General features: G+C 33.8%; 4 protein-coding genes across 5 annotated transcripts in view; 1 reads left to right on the forward strand and 3 right to left on the reverse strand.

Moving 5' to 3' along the window:
- The window catches only part of LOC111048640 (annexin A1), a 61,898-nt gene extending 43,563 nt beyond the window's left edge, over positions 1-18,335 (reverse strand). Inside the window, exons 1-2 of one of the 2 annotated variants that reach the window (XM_039440247.1) lie at positions 18,109-18,326; positions 17,026-17,211 (exon numbers count right to left, since the gene is read on the reverse strand). In XM_039440247.1, coding sequence (XP_039296181.1) covers positions 17,026-17,211; positions 18,109-18,165 — 243 coding nt within the window. In that variant the 5' untranslated portion in view covers positions 18,166-18,326. Of the gene's footprint in view, positions 1-17,025; positions 17,212-18,108 lie in introns of both variants that reach the window. The other variant, XM_039440246.1, reaches the window with a different exon arrangement.
- On the forward strand, positions 865-11,443 carry LOC120354069. The gene is made up of 2 exons (XM_039440248.1): positions 865-1,483; positions 9,489-11,443. Exon 2 carries the CDS (start codon positions 10,574-10,576, stop codon positions 11,339-11,341), a length of 768 nt encoding a protein of 255 aa, XP_039296182.1. The 5' UTR covers positions 865-1,483; positions 9,489-10,573; the 3' UTR covers positions 11,342-11,443.
- On the reverse strand, positions 1,612-5,003 carry LOC120354070. The gene is made up of 3 exons (XM_039440249.1): positions 4,855-5,003; positions 4,130-4,237; positions 1,612-2,139 (listed from the first exon to the last, which is right to left on the reverse strand). Exons 1-3 carry the CDS (start codon positions 4,973-4,975, stop codon positions 1,982-1,984), a joined length of 387 nt encoding a protein of 128 aa, XP_039296183.1. The 5' UTR covers positions 4,976-5,003; the 3' UTR covers positions 1,612-1,981.
- A 1,306-nt stretch (positions 18,336-19,641) lies between the features above and the next one.
- Positions 19,642-22,650, reverse strand: part of LOC111048641 (annexin B9) — a gene marked incomplete in the record, with an annotated part of 71,567 nt that continues 68,558 nt past the window's right edge. The window contains 1 exon segment of the mRNA XM_039440244.1: positions 19,642-19,818. Coding sequence (XP_039296178.1) covers positions 19,756-19,818 — 63 coding nt within the window.

Genomic DNA, 22,650 nt, shown 5'->3' on the forward strand with positions numbered 1-22,650 from the left:
ATTATTCGTACATGAAGAAGAAACACAATTAAACCTTTCAGGACATGGCACTACTAGAAAATTTAAACTTTAATAAAAATAAAACTAGCTCCTACATTAACTAATTATATAAACTTATAAACTTGCCCAAAAAGGGCGAAACATAATGACTACATCTTTACTCTCGTAGTGCTCCTAGCAAAGTCCTCCAAAACGTAATCTGGTCTCTCGACTGGGGAATCCCCACTACTGTATTTAGAAACAGGTCTCCTATTGGGCGAAGGGAATCAATTTGACCAATCGTCGCGTGGCTTCTAGAGCCTTTGGACCAAATAGTAACTGCAAAATCGGTAGTTTGTTATAATTTCATTGCTTGCTGTTTTCCAACTTATTGCACTCTATGTCGCGACAGGAAGGCTAAGTTTTAGAGATAATTCCATAATCTACATTCCTCGACGACTCGGAGCCACAATTTTTAAATATCTATCATGAGAAACTCGTGATGGAAGCTTACTGATGGAAGCAGCTAGAGTGCTAGCTTCAACTTATCCAAACCAAAGTCTATAAATACAGGTCATGACACAATCCTGTGATGCATTGCAAAATCGCCATTTTATGGGGTTCAAGTTCACCAATTTTCAAATTTAACAGCTGTTATCATTAAGACCGCCATAAATACCCCATAAGATGGCCGCTCCATAAGGAACACAAGTGTCATGACCTGTATTCATAGACCTCGATCCAAACATGGCCATCTATAGTGTAACTTGTGTATGGTCATGATCTAAAGCATTAGAAACTAAAGAATATTAAAGGTGAAGCACAAATAATAAGATGTAGCACGAAAATAATAATACAAGTTTTATTCGGAATAATACAGTTTTATTCAATTACATACTCAATTTCCAGGTCAAATATTTTTTATTCAAACTGAGTCTTATACTTTTAAAATTTCAAATTTTCATCATGTGTCTGATTATCATGTATAGTGATATTGAAGATATTCATAAACATTCATTTGATAGGCTTTTCAAGTGATTGAATAATTATACAATAGTAATAAATTGTTGTTTTATTGCTACTAACTGTTCAAATAAATTTATAATAATTATTGTTATCTTATCTTGAATATTATCTTATATAAAAAATAGATTTTAAATTTTAAATGAAAAGAGATATCAATTAATTTTTTTCATCAACAATTTTCAATAATCCATGGATCTAGTCATGAAATATAATTGTCCACAAATAAATTGATCATTTCTTACTTTTGCATAGATATCAATTTTTCTGTTATATCGTAATGTAGATTTAGAAACACATATCAAAAAGTATCAAATTGTAAATTTTTCTAGAGCTTGGAGCTTTTGGAATGTGTTTAATGCAATTTTTTTATGTACAGTAGGCCTATGGAGCAGCTGATAAAATCTCATCAAGATGAAACTCCACTTTTCCATATTGGTCTGGTCAATACAGACATGAAAAAAGGGGATGTGCTTGCAATGTAAATATTTTGTAGTTTTAATTTCTATTATCTTATTAAGAATAATTTTTAAGTTAATAACCAGATTTTATTCAAATCTGAGCATCTTTTGATGAAGAATCATTTTTTTCAATTCTTTTTGGAGAATCATTATTTTGCGGAAGTATCTATAAGTAGATGGTGAACGCAAAAATATGCTAATGGCCAATCTCTTCTCTTCTCTTCTTCCATGGTTGCCTCTCTTTATGATTTTGCATTCCAAAAAGAATTGAAAATTCCTTTGATTTAAATTTTTGAAAAGTTTTATTTTTGACAATTTCTGTCTAAGCAATTGTCTTTTCAAACTTGAGATTTCATTTTGTTGTCTCTCAATAACTTTCATGTAAGACTCCTTCTGAAATTTGGTTGGGGTGGTAAAAAGTGATCTTCTGACATCCGTCCCTTGTGTTGGGGAAGCACTCTCTATCCAGTTGTGTACTGAAGGAGACATCTGAATAGAAAAATTTGCGGAAGAAGTGCTCACCGATGGAGATGGTAGAAGCTCAGATTTTTTGCTGGATATTTCTTTGGTGACGCCAATGTTATGTTGAAACGAGGAGAAGCTGGACTAGATGAGTGAATGGTTGTGGATGGGCCCGGATCACTGTCACAGCCACAATAGACTTGCGGAAAGGCACCTGAAAAATTAACAACATTGTCGTAATTGTGATATTACGGTAATTTCATTCAAACATTGAGAGAGTGTATAAGATCGAAAGAGCGAGTAGAATACTGTCAGTCAAGATGAGGGAGTTATTCTTTACTGAATTATTCAATTACTTTCAGCAATAATTGTAAGCACATGACAATTATCATTATAGTCATACAACCAGGGAGTAAATTAATTACTCCATTAACCATTAATTAATTGTTGCAATTCAACTAAAAATCTTTATCCTGTCAATAATATTATTATTATTGGATTTTCCCCGACTTCCTTCCCGATCGGCGATTGTTTAATCAAGCCGTGAATGTGTGTATATTAATAATTTATGAATGGAGTAGTTATATCAACTGAGGCCATTTTCAAGACTGTGTAAAACAAGATTCGGCAAAGTATTCTTAATATGTTACTTTTAGGATACTTTTGTTTTAAACGAATTTCAAAAAAGTAAGTCTCTGTTAATGCATCCTATAAAAGGAGCTTAGTTTTGTATCTTGTACCTCAATCAGTCATCTTCTATCTTTTTTGCAATTGAGAGTTTATGTCCTTAAAAAAATAAACAAAATTTATTTTAAGAATAAAGAACGTTTGTTTGTATCTGAAAAAGCGTTGATAATCGTTGATAAAAATGACCGCATGGTTGCTAATTTTCCTTTACTGCCTCCTTCTATATAGTACTTTGAGTAGCTGTGATTCAAGTTGCTTCGGTATATCTGTTACAAGATTAATTATTAGTAATAATGAATTCCATCTCAAATATATTTTATTCGCCTAGAGACAGTTCTTTGTCATGAAGAAAAAACCTAATATGAATGTATGAATGAATATTATACTACCATTTTGTTGTTATATCTATTGAAATTATTTTGTTGGATGAAGCTTATTATTTGTTTTTTATCACATAGTAGATAACATTTTTTAGCAAGATTCTTATCAACTAGTCGATAAAAAATATTTTGAGTGAGAGAGAAAATGGTGAAATTTGCAAACTAAAACATTCCCTCAGTTCTCACAATTTTCACTATTATCATTAGGATATCTCAGAAATGATCATCGTATGCGTGTGAATGTCTTGTATTCATGTTTTCTTTCTCCCTTACCAATTCAGCTGAAGATAGTAATTCCATATAATTATAGTATGTATATAAACTTAAACTGTATAACACTTTACTCCATTGAAACATATACTAATATGTATAACTGTATACTGTATTATATTGCCATTGACTCAGCAGACAAAACAAGGAAACGACATGACACAATACTACTTCACATCCAAACAAAACCTAACTCGCACTCTCTCAGACACTCGCTTTCTCTCTCTTCCCACCCCTGAGTTTGGAGAAGCTGTGATAGAGAAACGTATTTGGCGAGTGATAGTTTCAAGCTTTCTCCCCTAACTCTCTCCTACTCTTTTCCACTACCTACATCCCAGAAATAGAAGAAGAAAGCGAAAAAAGTAAGAAAAAGAGGACGAAAAAGAAGAAGAAGAAAAAGCAGAAGAGGAAGCAGACAAAGAAGAAAAAGAAGATGGAGAAGAAGGAAAATGTAAAAAAAGAAATAGAAGTATAAAGAGAAGAAGAAGGAGAAGCAGAAGAAAGAGAAGCAGCAGAAGAAGAAGAAGAAGAAGAAGAAGAAGAAGAAGAAGAAGAAGAAGAGGAAGAAGGAAAAGAATGAGAAGAAGAAGAAAAATGAGAAGAAGAAGAAGAAGAAGAAGAAGAAGAAAAATGAGAAGAAGAAGAAGAAGAAAAATGAGAAGAAGAGAAATACATACAGTGAACCGCGATATAATATACCCCGTTCCCCGTTATAGTACACTCCCTGTTAAAGTAGACTACATTTTTTACTGCAGTCCCTTGAAACATTCATATTTAGCTGAATGTTGGATTAGACAACATTCATAATATATTACATAATATTTTTAAGTAAATTATTTTTGCTTAGAGTATTATTGTTTTACATACCTCTCATGAGACGTCCACTGGGTAAAATATCCTGCTGTTGGAAATGCTGCTCGCATATCTCCTTTTTACCAAGTGATTTTGGTGATAATTCTATCAGTTCTGGATTCCCTGAGAAATTGAAAAAATATTTGGGATAAAAATTGTATTTTATTTAATGAGAAATCACTTAGAACTTTGATTAGCTACTTCAAGCCAATGTCAACAGATGCTATTACTTTTATCTAAATACATGATCGACTTCTATTTTCTTTTCTGAATTGAAAGTTTTATCAATTATTACAATAAATTGAGTTTCTCGATGTTTAAGAAATATTACTATTCTAGGGCCAGGTTGCACAAACACATTATGCAATTTGACCGTGATTAGGTGCCGATTAATATTAAACACGTCATATGACGTCTCCTGCTTCTCTAGATGGCTCCAGTATATAGCATTCAACTGTCATTTTATCTTATTTCATGCAACAGGGATAAGTAAATCTTTCAAGTACAATACCGCATTTCAACATGCTTGTGCTAACGATGCTTTTATTACTTAAAAAATCTATAAGGAAAACGTCTGAAAAAATTAGAAACTTGTCAAATGTATGTTATCTCCTTATCCGAAAATTGAAAATTTTCTTTCAACTTTGAAAAATGAAGTACTATTCATGGATATTGTTCAATATCTAGGCTTTATTCTACATTGAATTGATTAATAAATACTGAATAAAAATGAAACTCACCTGAGTTGTTCACCCAGATCTTTGCTTTGTCAGTATCCCGGGGAAAGGACAACATTTTCAATCCTTCAACTTTTGCACGACTGTTGTAACATTTCCTAAATGCGCATCTATTTCCCGACATGATTTTCTATTTTATTTTAATTAAACTAGCTACTATAATAATTATTCAAAGTGTGTTCAAATTCTGGGAAGCCTACATAAAAAATAAAATAATCATCATTACTAAAAAAATTACATGAATGGTTATAACTTGATTTTAAATTATACAAAATAAAATCCATTGATTTTTGAGTCCAGAATTTATTAAAAATCTCTTGCACTCCGTGACGTCTGCAAACCAATGTGAACAAAAATATACAACCAATACAATTCATCTGGAATATTCAAAAAATGTAGGCTATCATTATTATTTTTATATGAATGTTTTAAAAACCATTACTACTCAACTTTATATCTCTCACATGTGTTATTCACGATTCTAATTATCGAAAAGAGAAAAAATGTATATGTATATAATGCTGAATCTATATATTATTATGTATCTGCTTCTTTATAAACATATTTATACTCATGTCAGTGTTGCATCAAGAAAAAACTAATTCTTGGAAAGACACCAGCCAAGCTATTAAAAGTTTTAAAAAATCTGGTGTGGCGCACTCACACAACTTTCCTTGCCGTTATGAAAATTGATCAACTGACGCTAGTGTTTACGCGCATCTCAAGTCTACTATTCCAAGATCTGAGCCAGCTGGTGACAGGACAATAACGCTGGAGACACACGAAGTCTGCTATTTCTTTATAGTGAATGTTTTTAAAGAATCAACAGTTTGCAATTGAATAATAACATATTCTCGAATACCGAGCTTATTTTCAATTTTAGGTGAAAATGTTACTGAACATTAATTGTGCAGTTCTTCATGCTCAATCTTTCCGCTAGAAATGTTTTGTTTAGAATGTATCTGAAGCCTGATAATTGGGAATCTGAAATCGAACTTTGCATAGATGGGGCGGAGCTCCTGAAATTTTTACAGATATGGGACTTATGGCAGTTGATAGAGCTTATCAATGAATATATTAGGTATTAATTTGATCGAAATCGTTTGAGCCGTTTTTGAGAAAATCGCGAAAAACCCTGTTTTTGACAACATTTTCGCCATTTTAGCCGCCATCTTGTATTGCATTTGATCGAAATTGTTCGTGTCGGATCATTATAGTGTAAGGAACTTAAGTTCCAAGTTTCAAGCTACTCCGTTAATTGGGAGATGAGATATCTAATGACATATTTTTAAAATGGCAGATGAAAAATTTCAGAATTATAAGCTGATTAAAAAAATATTCAATCAACTCAATTAGTTAGCCATTAGCCCACACTGTAATCATTATCTTTCTCTCCCTTGATTCTTGATGTATGAATTAAATATAGAATATACGAATTATTGAGAGTTTATGCATGCAAAACTACGAATAATAGAGGTCGAAGATAAGCCAGGGCTTGATTTTACTATTAATCATCAAGGCCAGTTTGAAGTTGGAAGAGCATTTTCCAGAAGTACATCGAAAATTGACTGTTCTGGATGTAGAATCAATAGTTCTACAGTTCCTGATGAGTTATGACATTAGTTCCATGAAAATATTCAGAATAACAGAATTCAAAAAAATAATGCTCTTCCAAGCTTCACAAGATAAGTGTATTTTGGTCAGATGAGCACAAAAATATGCTTATAGATCATCGATTATGAAAGTTCCATGAAGAGGAGGTCATCGTAGATTCAGAACCAGTAAGTTCTAATGGAAAAAATTGAATACGGAAGTATTTATGGCTTGATTAAACTCGTCAATCGAGATAATTCACGTTTTCACCAAAAGAATACTGAATTTGAATATTTGAGAGGTGAGAACCCCAGTTCTAGGCAGGGGGAATCACCCTGATTACATAACTGTTGAGTTCCAATCGATAGATTCCACAAAAAGTTATTCATGGCCATTTTTGAAACTCGGAAATCGAGATAATTAACATTTTTAACATAGATTTAACAGGAAAGATCTATTTCAACTTTGCGAATGAATATTATTATAAGAGGAAGTAATATGATTGTAATTCTCTTCTCCATCCTTATTATTAGCAAATCATATATGGACAATATTGTATTATCATCTTGAAATATTCACTCAACTTCTTTGAAAAGGAAAGAAGTTCCTTGTATCCATGTGTGTATTGCTGTTTGGCTTTGAAAGCTGCATTCTTGTTCGAATTACATAAATGAGTCGAAAGTGACCTGCTAAGAGGGAATGGGTCGCCAAAAATATAGGGTGATGTTATCGGAGGTTCAAACGTATTCCATAACAAAACCTTTTCTAGCTGAAACTCTTTTTGGAAGGAACATGAGCTTTTCTCACAAGGGCTTATTGTCTGTCCAGTCTACAATCTGGAAGGTTTCGAAGGAAAGTGTCGAATATTCATAACAATAAGAATATCTACAACAATAGCTGACCCTCACACTATAGTATAGTTTCTTCGGATTCTGAGAGTAGACAGATGGGACTATTGTTTCCCTAGCCAATTTGCAAACATTTTCTTCAACTGTTCCATTGAGAGGGTAGTATTTATTTGTAAGAAGAGGCAACATCAAAGTCGCAGTGATATCAATACATTGAATACTAGAATGGTCTTTTGTAATGAACCGGTGGAGGTATTTATAAACCAATTTACCTCACACCAGATATCAATCTGTAACCGGTGGAGGTGTTCTATAAACCTCTTCACCTCACACCGGATATCAAATTATGTCGCCGAGAATTTCTTCATACCATGACTTAGTTAATCTTCATGGCACAACGTGGAATATTAATTACAAAGAACTAAAATAAAGTTTAGGTCTTCAAGAACTAAGAACTAACTAAAGTTCTTACTTCTTATCCTTACTTCTTTCTTATCTTACTTCTTAGACATGAGGTTCAAAAGACACTCTTGCTTAGAAAGACACTCAGGTTTAGACCTGATACACAAAAAACAACTGCAATAATACCCACTCAATTTCACACTATCACAATTAATTGGCTTCTTATTATATAGAATTCATTTATTAGATTGGCTTCTTAACACTAATTCTATTTCCTATTCAAAGAGCAAAGCGAAGTTCTAGTTTATGGTAGTTTTAAATAATTGTGAATGTCATTCTCGTGGATGTCGATTCCAGAGAGCTATAGTGTATTATCTTGAGTCATGTATAGATGGCCCAATACATCCTATACATTGTCGAAATTTAAATCACCACACTTATGATTGCCATCTGTCATGGATCAGTAGCCTCTCCACCATAATTTTGTGTATTGCTAAGTATATTAAAGTATTATCGAGTATTATCAAGTGTAGGCTATTAAAGTTTTATAAAGTGTTCTAAATGATAAGATACTGAAGTATTGAAGTAATGATTTTCACAATACATCAATATCATTATCAAACTTGCTTTACTCGGTTGACCCCTTACCCCCCAACAACAATTAATTCAGAAAAAAATTAGCTTCTACACACACTCCCCCCCATCTATACAAATTTTCGTCAGTCATACTACATCACTAGCTTTTTTGGGACCCCCACACAAGAATTTTATTGATTTAGAGAGAACCCAAGAATTTCAAGAACGCATAGACCAAACCAATGTCAACAGATGCTATTACTTTTATCTAAATACATGATCGACTTCTATTTTCTTTTCTGAATTGAAAGTTTTATCAATTATTACAATAAATTGAGTTTCTCAATGTTTAAGAAATATTACTATTCTAGGGCCAGGTTGCACAAACACATTATGCAATTTGACCGTGATTAGGTGCCGATTAATATTAAACACGTCATATGACGTCTCCTGCTTCTCTAGATGGCTCCAGTATATAGCATTCAACTGTCATTTTATCTTATTTCATGCAACAGGGATAAGTAAATCTTTCAAGTACAATACCGCATTTCAACATGCTTGTGCTAACGATGCTTTTATTACTTAAAAAATCTATAAGGAAAACGTCTGAAAAAATTGAAAACTTGTCAAATGTATGTTATCTCCTTATCCGAAAATTGAAAATTTTCTTTCAACTTTGAAAAATGAAGTACTATTCATGGATATTGTTCAATATCTAGGCTTTATTCTAAATTGAATTGATTAATAAATACTGAATAAAAATGAAACTCACCTGAGTTGTTCACCCAGATCTTTGCTTTGTCAGTATCCCGGGGAAAGGACAACATTTTCAATCCTTCAACTTTTGCATGACTGTTGTAACATTTCCTAAATGCGCATCTATTTCCCGACATGATTTTCTATTTTATTTTAATTAAACTAGCTACTATAATAATTATTCAAAGTGTGTTCAAATTCTGGGAAGCCTACATAATTAAAGTTAATAAATCTTTGAAATTCAATGACTAAGCTATAATAACTGAAATAACTTTCAATTGAATTTAAAATAGGATTTATTTGATTTAAATTTGAAAATTTTCATAATCTTATTCAGAATTTAAGTATTTTCATAACAAAATTCTCATTAAAAATAACTACAGTACTTTTAAAATATTTATAATAAATATTTTTATTTATAAATTATTCAGTATTTGAAAATAACTACTCAACAACTTTTAGAGAGCGCCGGAAAATTCAACCCCTAAAGCCGAGAAGGGAGACTGAAGGATGCCGGGAGGAGAGGCCTGCTGTTGCTGCTGAACTACAAATGCGCGCTAATATAGTGATTGAACACCGCACCAGTGGACAGAATCGAGTTGGAAAATTAAAAACATTCCACTTGTGACTTGGCAACAGGGCAGCTTGGCAACAGTGCACGTCTTGGCAAGCATCCAAGCATGCGATGATTGTACGCGAAAGACCACTAACACGCCTGAGTATGTGTTAGTGCTAAGGTGGTGGGAGTGTGTCAACTGTCTGCGCCTGTATCATAATATTATGTGATCAAATTCTGAACACAAGCGCGCTCTATCGAGAATCTTGATAATCTAGCCGTCATAATTCTGTGTATGCTTATTCCGTGCTACCGCCTACCAGAACGAGGAGAACACTCTTACAGTCCACTGTGAACCCGCCATACCCAAACGAGGCGCTTTCAAAGGTAACAATTTTATTTTCTGAGCTACTAAGTCACGTGTTTAGAAGCCCACCACATTGGCTCTAACACGAAACCTGGTCACTCCACTGCCGAATATTGGAGGAAAAGCGACCTACGGACAGTGAAAACGCTCATTTCAATTTATTCTGAGATTTTCTTTGTGAGTTTTCTTGGAAAATCGTAAATTTTCGATTTGGACGCGTTCGACCACCATCTTGTATCGAAATCTGAAAACATCGATTAGTGACTTATGATATCGACTATCAAACTGTTAACTATCAAACTTTTACACCCGGTTTGATATAACCTGGAAAGTTTTGTTTTGGTTTTGAACTTCAGTGCCTAACAGTCAGCTACAAACTTTTACCGCTTACTGTGTGTTTTCTTACCGCTAAACGTAGTGAATTACCGCCTATCTTTTATTAATTGTAAAAATTGAACTACGAACTATTGATTTTGAACATTGATCTTGAACTATTTCTTGTTAAATATGAACTTTTTCAGCCATTAACTTAAACTTTTCTGACCGCTAATCTGAACTTTTTCGATTGTAAATTTCAATCTGGTAGCCTATTTTTCTATTTCTGTATGATTATTCATAACAACCATGGTGTCGAATTTTCCATTATTGAATAAGCTAAGAAGGTCTCACCAAGGTTCTCTAGCTGATAAGTACAATGAACAAGTACCTATGACTTGTAGTGAATTTTATTTTGGTCTGGATAGAAAATTTGATAAATTAATGAGTGAATATGAGGAAATGGATGAAGAGTCACTATCTGAGGAAGTAATCTTGGAGTTTGCTGAACTGCAAATCCAATTCCAAACCAGAATTGATAGTATCAAGCTTGTTGATACCGTTCCTAAACCTGCTGTTACCACTAATGAACTGTCAATTAATAATTTTGTGAAACCTCAGTTGCAGATACCTACATTTTCAGGCGAACCTCATGAATGGAATGCTTTCAAAAATGTTTTCGATGCTGCTGTTCACACCAGTAAAGACTATTCCAGTGAGGCCAAATACCATCTTCTAACTTTATATTTAAGTGGTGATGCTTTGACCTTGGTTCAAAATTACGCCAACACCACTGAATGCTACAAAGCTGCCAATGACAGCTTGCACAAACAATACAACAATATCCGGTATCAAGCATATAGTTTATATAATAAATTCGATACCTTTGTTCCTTCTACTACTCTGGCTGAAACTTTGAAAAAATTTTCTATCGAGCTCAGCTCAGCCAAACGATCGCCATTTAACATGAACCTGAACCAAGCTGATTTTTTGATTACCATGATGTGTATTCGCAAATTACCGCTTTCTGTCTGCACCAAATTTGAAGAATCCTTAAAAATGCTTAAAAATCCTTAGAAATGATCAAGTTCCCACTTTTGACCGTTTATTGAGTTTTGTGGCTAGTCAAGAAAAGTCTCTGGAAGTGACTGTACTAACCCGCAAATATGACCAAGTAATTAGCACCAGCATTGAATATGTAGATACTGATTCTGTTAAAGCTGAACCTAGCACAAGTAATTATCAACAGAGAAAGCAGCCCTTCTCTTCAACTAAAACTGGGTATCCAATCAGTGGTGGCATTTGTGTTCTTTGTTCAGAAGGACATCAATTGTATAGATGCGACATTTTCAAAAGAGAATCAGTATCCAAACGCAATCAAATTGTAAAGCAACACAAGATGTGCTTTGTTTGCCTAGGGTCTCACCTGAAATTTGCTGCAAGAATTGCCGCTCTAATAACCATCATACGCTTCTGTGAAATAATGCTAATAATCCTCAATCATTACTCGTTACAGAACAATGCTCTGAACACTGGTTTGTTGAGCCGCACCAAGCACCAAATCAATATGGACGCTCGCATACCGGTACTAGTCAAAACGCCATGCACCATGCGCCTCCTCCTGGTTTCAGCCCGCTACCTGTGCCGACTTTTGCCACTGCCCCACCGCAACCGCCAGTAAGCTCTTATCATGTACATTCTAGCAGCGCACCAAACCTGACTATCAGCTCTAATCTGCCTCCTAGTTTGCCTCCAGTCAACAGTTGTGCATCTCCGCCCGTAAGTTCAAGCCATGCCTCCATTGCACAATATGTAACAAACAGTTCTGTATCTTCTATACCACACACTTTTAGTGGCTGCGCTCAGGTGAAGGCCCTACATGCTTCTGCTTCACTTGGAACCACTGTCGTTACAGTCTTGAACCAATACAATCAACCCTTCTTGTTGCGTGCTGTGTTGGACTCTGGTTCCATGCGCTCCATTATCACCACCCGAGCCGCCACCACAATGGGTTTAGTTGTTGTGCCCGCTCAAATCCAACTGAATCGAATCTCTGTAAAAAGGACATCTGTCAAAGGCATTGTGCAGTTAAGAATATTGTCCGAACCTCAATTTGATATTGCTCTTTCTACCGAAGCTCTTGTATTAGATCAAATTGCTGGTAATCTTCCTGTCTTTCCGCTTCACCCCACACTAAAGAATTTGTTTGCACATCTGGTCCTCGCTGATCCTAATTTTGATGAGCCTGCTGAAATCGACCTACTGATTAGTGCCGATTTATACTCCAACATCTTTATATCCGCAGAAAATTCCATTATTCCTGGTAACCCTGCCGCCTTTGCCACAATCTTTGGTTATGTTTTAAGTGGTAGATTGAATATTGAGGACTTGCCGGCACCGCTCAACAAAATGCAGCTCATTTGCACTATGTTTGCACAGGAAGCACATCTCAACACTGTCATGAACAAATTTTGGGAAACCGAAGAGGCCATCCCCATTCGAAAAGAGTCATCGCCCGAAGATGAGTTGTGTGAGAAACTGTACCAATCCACTACTTATTGCACCTCTGAAGGAAGGTATGTTGTGGCACTGCCTTTCAAACCTGGCGCTCCCGCTCTGGGCAGTAACCGCAGCAAGGCATACCGCAATCAGTTAGGACTACTGAAAAAATTGAGTCAATCTGATGAACTTGAAAACAAATACTCTGACTTCATGCATGAGTATCGTGACTTAGGCTACTTGAAAATCGCTGATTCCGCTGTAGATTACATCATCCCACATCATGCAATATTCAAGAAAAACAATAACACTAAAAAAATTCGTGTTGTTTTCAACGCATCTAGCAAAAGCCAATGGGCTCTCACTTAACGATGTGTTGCTGCCTGGACCCAAACTTCAAACAAACATAGTCCAAGTATCAACCCGCTTTCGTTCATACCGCTTTGTCATCCTTGCAGACTGCAAACAAATGTACATATGTATGGTACATATGTACAAATGTACATAAGGGATGGCTATCACCGCTTATTCTACTGTTTAAGTTATTCATGTGCACTCTGTGGTCTGAACGCCTTGGATGGGATGATGAAATTCCTGCACCACTAGTTTCTATCACTATTTCACCACTATGGTGAAATCCTGGTCACCGCTATCAACCAATTACACCAGATTTGCATACCAAGACTGTTAGCTTGTTCCCATTCCTCAATTAGACTGTTGGGATTTGCCGATGCTTCAGAGAAAGGATATGCCCCTGCTTGTACCTTCATGAAGAAGTTGAAAACTGCTTTATTGATTGTCGTCTTATTGCCACCAAGAGTCATGTTGCACCCCTCAAAACCCTGACAATCCCTCGATTGGAATTGAAAGGCTGTCTCTTGTTAGCACAACTTGTATCTGTCATTTTACCAACTCTATCAGAATACAACCTGCTGGAAATTCGTCTCTACACTGATTCCAGAACTGCCTTGGACTGGATCAATATGCCTACTTACAAACTGCAGATTTTTGTTGCTAATCGTGTACAGCAAATCACTCAATTAGTGAAACCCGAGCTATTCAATCATGTGTCCTCGCTTAACAACTGTGCTGATATTGCTTCTCGTGGACTACTGCCAACTGAACTTGTTTCCTGTCATACTTGGTGGCATGCTTCTGCCGCATTTCAATGCCTCTCTGTTGATTTTCCTGTGTCTTATCACATTATCAGTGAAAAAATACCTGAGATGAAGTCAAACCCTCTGTATATTCTTGCAACTACCCAAGATGAACCGCTAGCAAACCCGCTATACACCGCTTGTGAATGTGTATCCAAATTTGGAAAATTATGCCGAATTTTTGTGTATATACTACGCTTCATTAACAGAATCAAGATCGCCCGCCATGACTATAGTAACAAATAAATTCAAAAATTTTGTGATTGTGAACCGCACCCTGCTGCTATTGATGTTGTTGCCTCTGAAATGGAGATTGCTAGAAGGCTCATTATACAAGTCGTGCGAAAGGTCAAATTTCAGAAGAAAAAAAATGAGTTAAACTCGGGAAAATGCCCCAAACATTTATTGACTCTGCAGCCTTATATTGATCATGGGAATTTGATCCACCTATCTGGTCATCTGGGGAATGCGCCTATTTCCAGTGAAACTAAAAATCTGTTATTGTTACCAAAAAATGAACATGTTTCTACTCTCATTATTAGACAACAGCATCTCATGAGCTGTCATGCTGGTCCTCGCACCACCCAATCTGCATTATGCCAACAATATTGGATATTATCAGCTCATAATCAGGTATGTCGTGTCATACACCAATTCACCATCTGCAACCGATTTCGCCGCTCAAATTTGCAACAACGCATGGCCCCGCTACCTGCCGAACAGGTCACCATCAACAAACCATTCAATGTGACTGGCTTGGACTTTGCTGGACCTTTTGTCTGCAAGACATCTCTGCTAAAACGTGCGCAAACTACAAAAGGATATTTGTGCATATTCGTGTGTTTTGCCACAAAAGCTACTCATCTTGAATTTCTGTCTTCTATGTCGGTCAACCACCTCATCGCCGCACTACAACGATTCATTGCTCGATGAGGTACGCCTCATATGCTATGCTCTGACAATGCCAAAACTTTTGTATCCGCCGCTAGAAAAATACATGAATTGGCCAAGCTTTTGGAATCACTACCCTCTGATGTCACTTGTATTCTGTCCAACTATGGCATAAATTGGAAATTCATCCCTCCTTACGCACCCCACCATGGAGGCCTGTGGGAAGCTGCCGTCAAATCCGCTAAAACGCTGTTGTATCGATGTATTGGAGACAAGGCTCTCACATATGAAGAATTTGACACAATATTCACCCGCATAGAAAGCATTTTGAACAGCCGACCACTAACTGAACTGTCTTCACAGCCCGCAGAAGCCGCTTCTGTTCTAACACCAGGCCATTTCCTAGTGGGTTCAAATGTTTAAATATTTAAATGTTTAAATGTTTAAATGTTTAAATGTTTAAATGTTTAAATGTTTAAATGTTTAAATGTTTAATGTTTAATGTTTAAATGTTTAAATGTTTAAATGTTTAAATGTTTAAATGTTTAAATGTTTAAATGTTCAAATGTTTAAATGTTTAAATGTTTAAATGTTTAAATGTTTAAATGTTTAATGTTTAAATGTTTAAATGTTTAAATGTTTAAATGTTTAAATGTTTAAATGTTTAAATGTTTAAATGTTTAAATGTTTAAATGTTTAAATGTTTAAATGTTTAAATGTTTGAATGTTTGAATGTTTAAATGTTTAAATGTTCATATGTTGCGCATTTACGGCGAAACGCTGTAATAGATTTTCATGAAATTTGACAGGTATGTTCCTTTTTTAATTGAGCGTCGACGTATATACAATGTTCTTGGAAATTTTGCATTTCAAGGATAATATAAAAGGAAACAGGAGCCTCCTTCATACGCCAATATTAGAGTAAAAATCAGACTATAGAATTATTCATCATAAATCAGCTGACAAGTGATTACACAGATGTGTGGAGAAGCCAGTCCAATGCTGTATTTCCATAAGGTCTATAGTTTCAATCAGGTACTTGTGGATGAGAATACTGCGTGAGGTCTACTGCTCAAATAACTACTAGTTTTAAACTTTATAAAATATAAACTCAGAAAGTGTTAGTGTAAATTTTTAGTGATAAAACTTGAAAAACCTAATATTATAACCTATTATTAGCTTGAGTGTAAATAGGAAATGACATTGGGTAATACGGCAAGGCAGAGCATCCAAAAGGATATCTCTCCCAATTAAAACCTTATAAATGAATAAATAAATTTTTATTCATATGATAAAGTATTGATAAATAGACTGAAATAGATCAAATAAAACTCTATGATGAATTGCTGGGAATAAGCTGGATTGTAAATATTTGCCAATTTCTAATTTAAAAAATCTGGAGTGGCACACTCGCACAACTTTCCTTGCCGTTATGAAAATTTATCACCTGACGGCTGACGCTAGTGTTCACGCATATCTCTAGTCTACTATTCAAAGATATGAGTCAGCTGGTGACAGGACAATAACTCTGGAGACCACTGGGGCAAGGAAAGTAAAAACACTTTTGAAGTGGAAACACTTTTTGAGCAGTTTCCTCAGTCTGGAGATGACCAACGACAGTCAAAGAGTAAGTATTTTCACAAATTCAGAAGAACAGAAGACCCAAAAAGTGGGGAACAAGTGATTCCTCGACAATATCATCCCCACCAAGAACTGATGGCGAATCTACAAACAAGGTAGGAGACAATCTTCAATTCGAGGTGTCAACAAGAACCCGAACCCATTACTCCAATCATATTGAGTAATGTTGATAACTACAACGAAATCACTGATATTTGCCAACAAGCCAACTTCAAATATGAAAATGAGAATAAACTTTATTCTGCCTCTGATTAATACAACAGTTGAATACAATCATGGTTTCAGAATTATACTAGCAGCAATTTTTCATAGACGCTGCCAATATAGAGCTACAACGATGAACAAAAAACAACTAAAATTAATAGTTTGAATAGTGGGAAAGATTGAATAACAGCAAAGTAATTTACCAGTCAACAGAGGGGCTTGTTTTTCAAGAAAGAAGTATATAGATCAAACTTTACTGCAAGAAACACAACAAAATCACAAACATTAAACTCAAATCTATAAGAAACAATAGAGAATAAATACAATAACAGATACTGAATAGAGACAATAATCTTGAAGAAACAATACCATATTCTTGATTTTTTCATATTCTGCTCCTATCTCCAATCGCTGTGCGATTGTTTTGCTCATAAGAATATCGACGATTTTATCCTTATTGTCTGACGATGATTTCTCCATCGCTGATATTATTGCATTAGCGTCATCTACAGCGTTGAATGGTAATGCTATGATGGTTGGCCCTGTTTTGGGGCGCTACAACAGTAACAAATCAAACAAAACAAACAAGAAAATCAATTCAAAATCGAATCACATCCAATCTTCAAGCACAAAGAAAAAAATCTGGTGTGGCGAATTCACACAACTTTCCTTGCCGTTGATCACCTGACGCTAGTGTTTACGCACATCTCAAGTCTACTATTTAAAGATCTGAGCCAGCTGGTGACAGGACAATAACGCTGGAGACACACGAGGTCTGATATCTCTTCGTAGTGAATGATTTAATAGAATCAACAGTTGCCAACAGTTTGCAATTGAATAATCAAATTTTCTCGAATTTCGAGCCTATTTCCATTTTTAGGTGAAAATGTTACAAAACATTAATTGTAGAGATTTTCATGCTCAATCCTTTCCACTTGAAATTTTTTGTTTAAATTGTATCTGAAGACTGATAATTGGGAATCTAAAATCAAACTTTGCATAGATGGGGCGGAGCTCCTGAAAGTTTTACAGATATGGGTATTGTGGCAGTTGAAAGAGCTTAGCCTACCTTTTTTGGACTCAGGTGACCTTGAAACCTATAGAAGTTTAGAAATTGGGGTACCTTAATTTTTTCGGGAAGCAATACTTTCCTTTCTGTAAAGTAATAGGGCAAGGAAAATAAAAAATACATCTGAAGGAATAAGTTTGTTCAAGATCATTCCAATAGTGAGATACGTTTTAAAAGTATAGTGTCAGTGGAAATGATAGAGAGGCAATATGCCAATTTTCCTTCCTCATCGCCTTCTATTTAAGATAGACAAGATCCAAGATATCCTGGTAATTATTGTGACGTAAACCTCCTCAAATTAAAAGGTGTTTGAACAGAAAATATTATATTGGTTAATAATAAACTATAATACTTTAAAATATTTCTTCTGAAATTCTACTCACACATTCTCCATAGTTGAACGATAGAATACAAGTGATTATAATCACAGATAACTTCATAGCTTCTCAAAAAAGTATTATTACAATTAGCAATAGTGAGATATAGGTATGGATAGATAACTTAGTCGTATGTTTCAAATTATACAGAAAAAATGTGAACTGTTGAACGTTAGATAGGTTCAGACTAGAAAGACGCTCTTGTAACTCGTCTGTGATAAATCAATTCAACTCTTTTCATTGAACAAATAGCGCTCAATCATTTCAATGTTTGATTTGAGTTTAGCAAAAATAGCATCCAATCTGAAAAGTAAACAAACTCTCTACAACAATCAGTCAATTTCAGTTGTTGCGTTGATTTCTGTTCATACATGAAACAATGTTCAATAATTATAAATTTATTCGGCGTTATCAGAGTTTCTGGCTGGCTTCGTTACTAGCTATGATATTGAAATTTTGAACCTCCAATGGAAGTCATACAAAATATTGAATTACAGAAAATGAATATGAATATCCCTCCTAACAAATCCACTGGAAGAACTCAAGAATATTTCTTTGCAACAGGGAAATCCAAACCATGTGGCACACAGTGGCTATAGAGAACATATTAGTAGAGAAGTGTTTGTAGCCTTCTGTGGAGGCTTCAGAAAACGCTACTAGATAGAGAAAAAATATATTTGCAACAGAATTCTTGAAGCTGAAACCTACTGAGAAAAGGTTCTGTCACTAATTACTTACTTTACTAGTACACACGGAAAATACGAGGTTTTTGGGCCATTCTGTATCTAGCACAAGGAAATTTTGCATGAAGAAATTGGTTCTAGACTTCTCCTACGTACCCAAATAATATATTGAAAAATCAGAACTACATTATAAATTGCATGCACCAATGTATATAGTGACTGGACTATAAATCCCGAGCTCGGAAACCGGCCCTAGATGTTCTTGTAGATGAATGTTCTCGCGTTTATGCGCATGTACTGAAACGATACACTCCCGAAAATTCAATCTGACTGATGTCGATCAATTACCTAGTTGATCCACATTGACAATAGTGCCGATTGATTGACAAGTTGAAAGCCTGTCAGCTAATCCAAGTGCGGGAAAAACCTCAAATTAAAATTCTCTATATGATTTCCAAAAACCAGTAAGCTGGCGCTTACACTGATCATAAGTAATTTATTTCAGAAGGAACTCATCATTTACATCGTTGAGAAATACAAAGCAGTAATGAATAAATACAAATAATAATAAAAGAATGAATAAAATAAAAATTATTAGAGAGAATCGGTTCTCTAGGTTAAAATTAATCCCCCTCAAAAATATATATGCACCGTTGGCGTCATGTCCCCCCCCTGTAGGCACCCCTGCATAGGAAACCATATTTGGCTCCTTTTCTCCTCCTTTCTTTCTTTTCAGCACACCCCGCCAAGAACCCTGTTTTTGTATTTCATTGGAAACTTATTTCTGATTGTGATTTGTGTTTTGATTCCTTTTATGTAATATATTGTATTGTGATGATTGGAATAAAAATTGATTGATTGATTGGTGTTTATATATTGATAGTGTACAATACAGAATTCTGAAAAGTTACATTTTTCTTTGAAGAGAAGGATTAATCTTTTTTTTTATCTTCAAATGTATTTGTTTTTGCTAAGGCTGGTTTCCATTAGCTAATGCCGTCAAAATCATTTGTTCTCTCTTCTTGTAATATTTCTGTGAAAAAAAAAATTATCATGAAATTAAATACTGGAGAGAATCAGATCGTATTGAATTTTTTTTCTGTAATAATAAGTTAAATCTTCTATAGTGAGATTCTCTTCAATCAGCTGTCAGTGTTATTCATATAAAACTTATTGACATGGGCTCCTTTTAAATTAATAGAACAAAATGAATCTTATAGCACCCTTTATTTAAAAAAAAACTTTATAATAGTTTCGGTGATATATTATTACACCATCTTCAGGTTATGAAATAAAATAAAATTCAATAACTGTTTATTAATTGATATAAAACGAACATATGCTTAAATTCATATCACTAATTCATTTCTGGTGAAAGTTATTAAATTTAAATTTAAAATTTTATCAATTCACTCTTAATTTTATCAAAAATAGGATTATTTAAGTCAAATTGGATTATATTTATTAAATTATACCTATTCAATTTTTCAGTTTTATAGATATAAAATTCTTCTTTTACATTAAATTTATTACTTTCACTAACAATGCTTAATATTTTCATATTAGAATTTATATTGATATAATTATGACTATTCTAAATTAAATGCTCAGCAAACGCTGATTTTTCAGTAGTATTATTTTGAATTTAAGGCCTGAATATGTTCATTGAACCTTTTTTGAAAACATCTACACGTGTTTGACCAATGTAACATTTTTCACAATCACTACATTCCAGTTTATAAACGCCTGATTTTTTAAATTGTTCCTGTTGTATATTTTATTATTAGAAATCTTCTTTATTAAATCAAACGCCTTATTTTTTGTTGTTTTGTATCCTTAATAATTTTTTTTTTGTGAACGTCTTCCTAATTGCCTTATTGAGAATAGTGTTGTATGGAACACAAATATATTCCTTATTTTCTGAATTTCTATCATTTTGTGGATTAATTTGTTTATATTTTCGCTTATATATCATCTTATTAATAAATTTGGTATCATATCCATTAGTTACTGCAAAATTATTTATAATTTTCACTTATTTTTCATCATTTTATTTTGACATAGGAATATTTATCAATCTATAAATCATTTATCTGAATGCTGCTGTTTTTTGCTGCCATGGATGGTTAGAGTCTTTTGGAAACTTAGAAAGCTTAGAGAAGAAGAAAATATAATACATACACAAATAAATGATTCATTCCATGAGGAATCGATTGAAGAATTTGAATTACAAATTAAATCTTGGATTACTCCATACATTGGAAAGAAGAAATTCATACATTTGAAAAAAATAGAAATGCTAACCTTTAAACAAAAGGAAAATATTAACTCAAATCAATATTATAAAATTGATGAGTATATGAATCATTTGAAAAAGTGAAGAATTAAACGGATATTAAGTTCAATGAGGAAGAGAATGAATTTATAAAATGATTTAAAATGAAAATGATTAATCCTGCCTCACCAATTTTTAGAGTTCAACCTAGAATTCACAAAGTAGGTATACCTATAAGACCTGTGGTAAACTATAGAAATGCTCCAACTTATAAAGCTTGTGAATATCTGAATAAATTACTGCCTCAAAAAATAATAATAAATGAAAATTATAATGTAACAAATTCTTACCAACTAGTTCAAAAAATCAAGGGAATGGCTATTCCAAGTCACACAATTTTTCTATCATTATTGATGTAGTCAACATGTATACTTCTATCCCAACTAATGAAACTATTAACATTTTAAAGCAAAACTTGATTGAAAATTATGTGAACAGTAATGAAATAGATGATTTAATAGCATCAACAAAAACATGTATAGATCAAAATTATTTCACTTTCAATGACAAAATTTATAAGCAGAAGGAAGGTTTAGCTATGGGATCACCATTATCAGGATACCTTGCTAACATATACAGAGTGATTCTTAATTATGGTAAAATGATTTAATACGTGATAGTAGAGGTAAAAATAAGAAAAAATTTCTTATAAACATATATCCATAAACGCTTCATTAGCGAGCTATACAAAGTGAAAGATTTCGCCCGGAATTCAGTTCCTCTGGTGAAATACACCGATGCTGAATTGTTTGGGGACTAGTTTTTGAAAAACTTATTCATATTATGGAAAAATATCTGAAAAATTGAATAAAACTAGTCTGGAAGCTGTAGTGTGAGTAGTTTGTGAGAAAAAGTTGAAATATGCAAAAAATCTAAGTAGAAAAACACAGATTTCTACGTTTGATGCCCAATAACTTTCATTAATGACCAGTAAATAAATAATTTTCGCAATAAAAATTGTAGAGAATTCAATTCTAAAAAGAATTCAAAAAACACAGCGCGGTTACAGTAGGCCTAATTTACAGGTTTGTTGTTTAGTTCAACAGTGAGCTAAAATATTTCTGAAAATAATTTTCAGCTGATAATTTATTTTAATTATTTTCTTATCTAAAACAAAATGAATCAGTTGTTTTGGAGCATATGTTATTTAAATTCATGTTTTATTTGCAATCAGCTACAGCCTATGAGTTATTAGTTCTCTTGTCCTCATAAAACAGCAAATTTTTGTGGTGTAATGTACTACATAAGAATACATTTAATTCAACTTTTATTCAAATTTAGTTTACACAGCTTACATACTTCTTTTTAGAATTGAATTCTCTACAATTTTTATCGCGAAAAATTTTTTGTTTACTGGTCATTAAAGAAAGTTATTGGGCATCAAACGTAAAAATCTGTGTTTTTCTACTTAGATTTTTTGCATATTCCAACTTTTTTCTCAAAAACTACTCACACTACAGCTTCCAGACCAGTTTTATTCAATTTTTCAGATATTTTTGCATATGAATAAGTTTTTCAAAAACTAGTCCC

The sequence above is a fragment of the Nilaparvata lugens genome, chromosome 13 (genome assembly GCF_014356525.2).
Source record: "Nilaparvata lugens isolate BPH chromosome 13, ASM1435652v1, whole genome shotgun sequence".
NCBI classification, from domain to species: domain Eukaryota; kingdom Metazoa; phylum Arthropoda; class Insecta; order Hemiptera; family Delphacidae; genus Nilaparvata; species Nilaparvata lugens.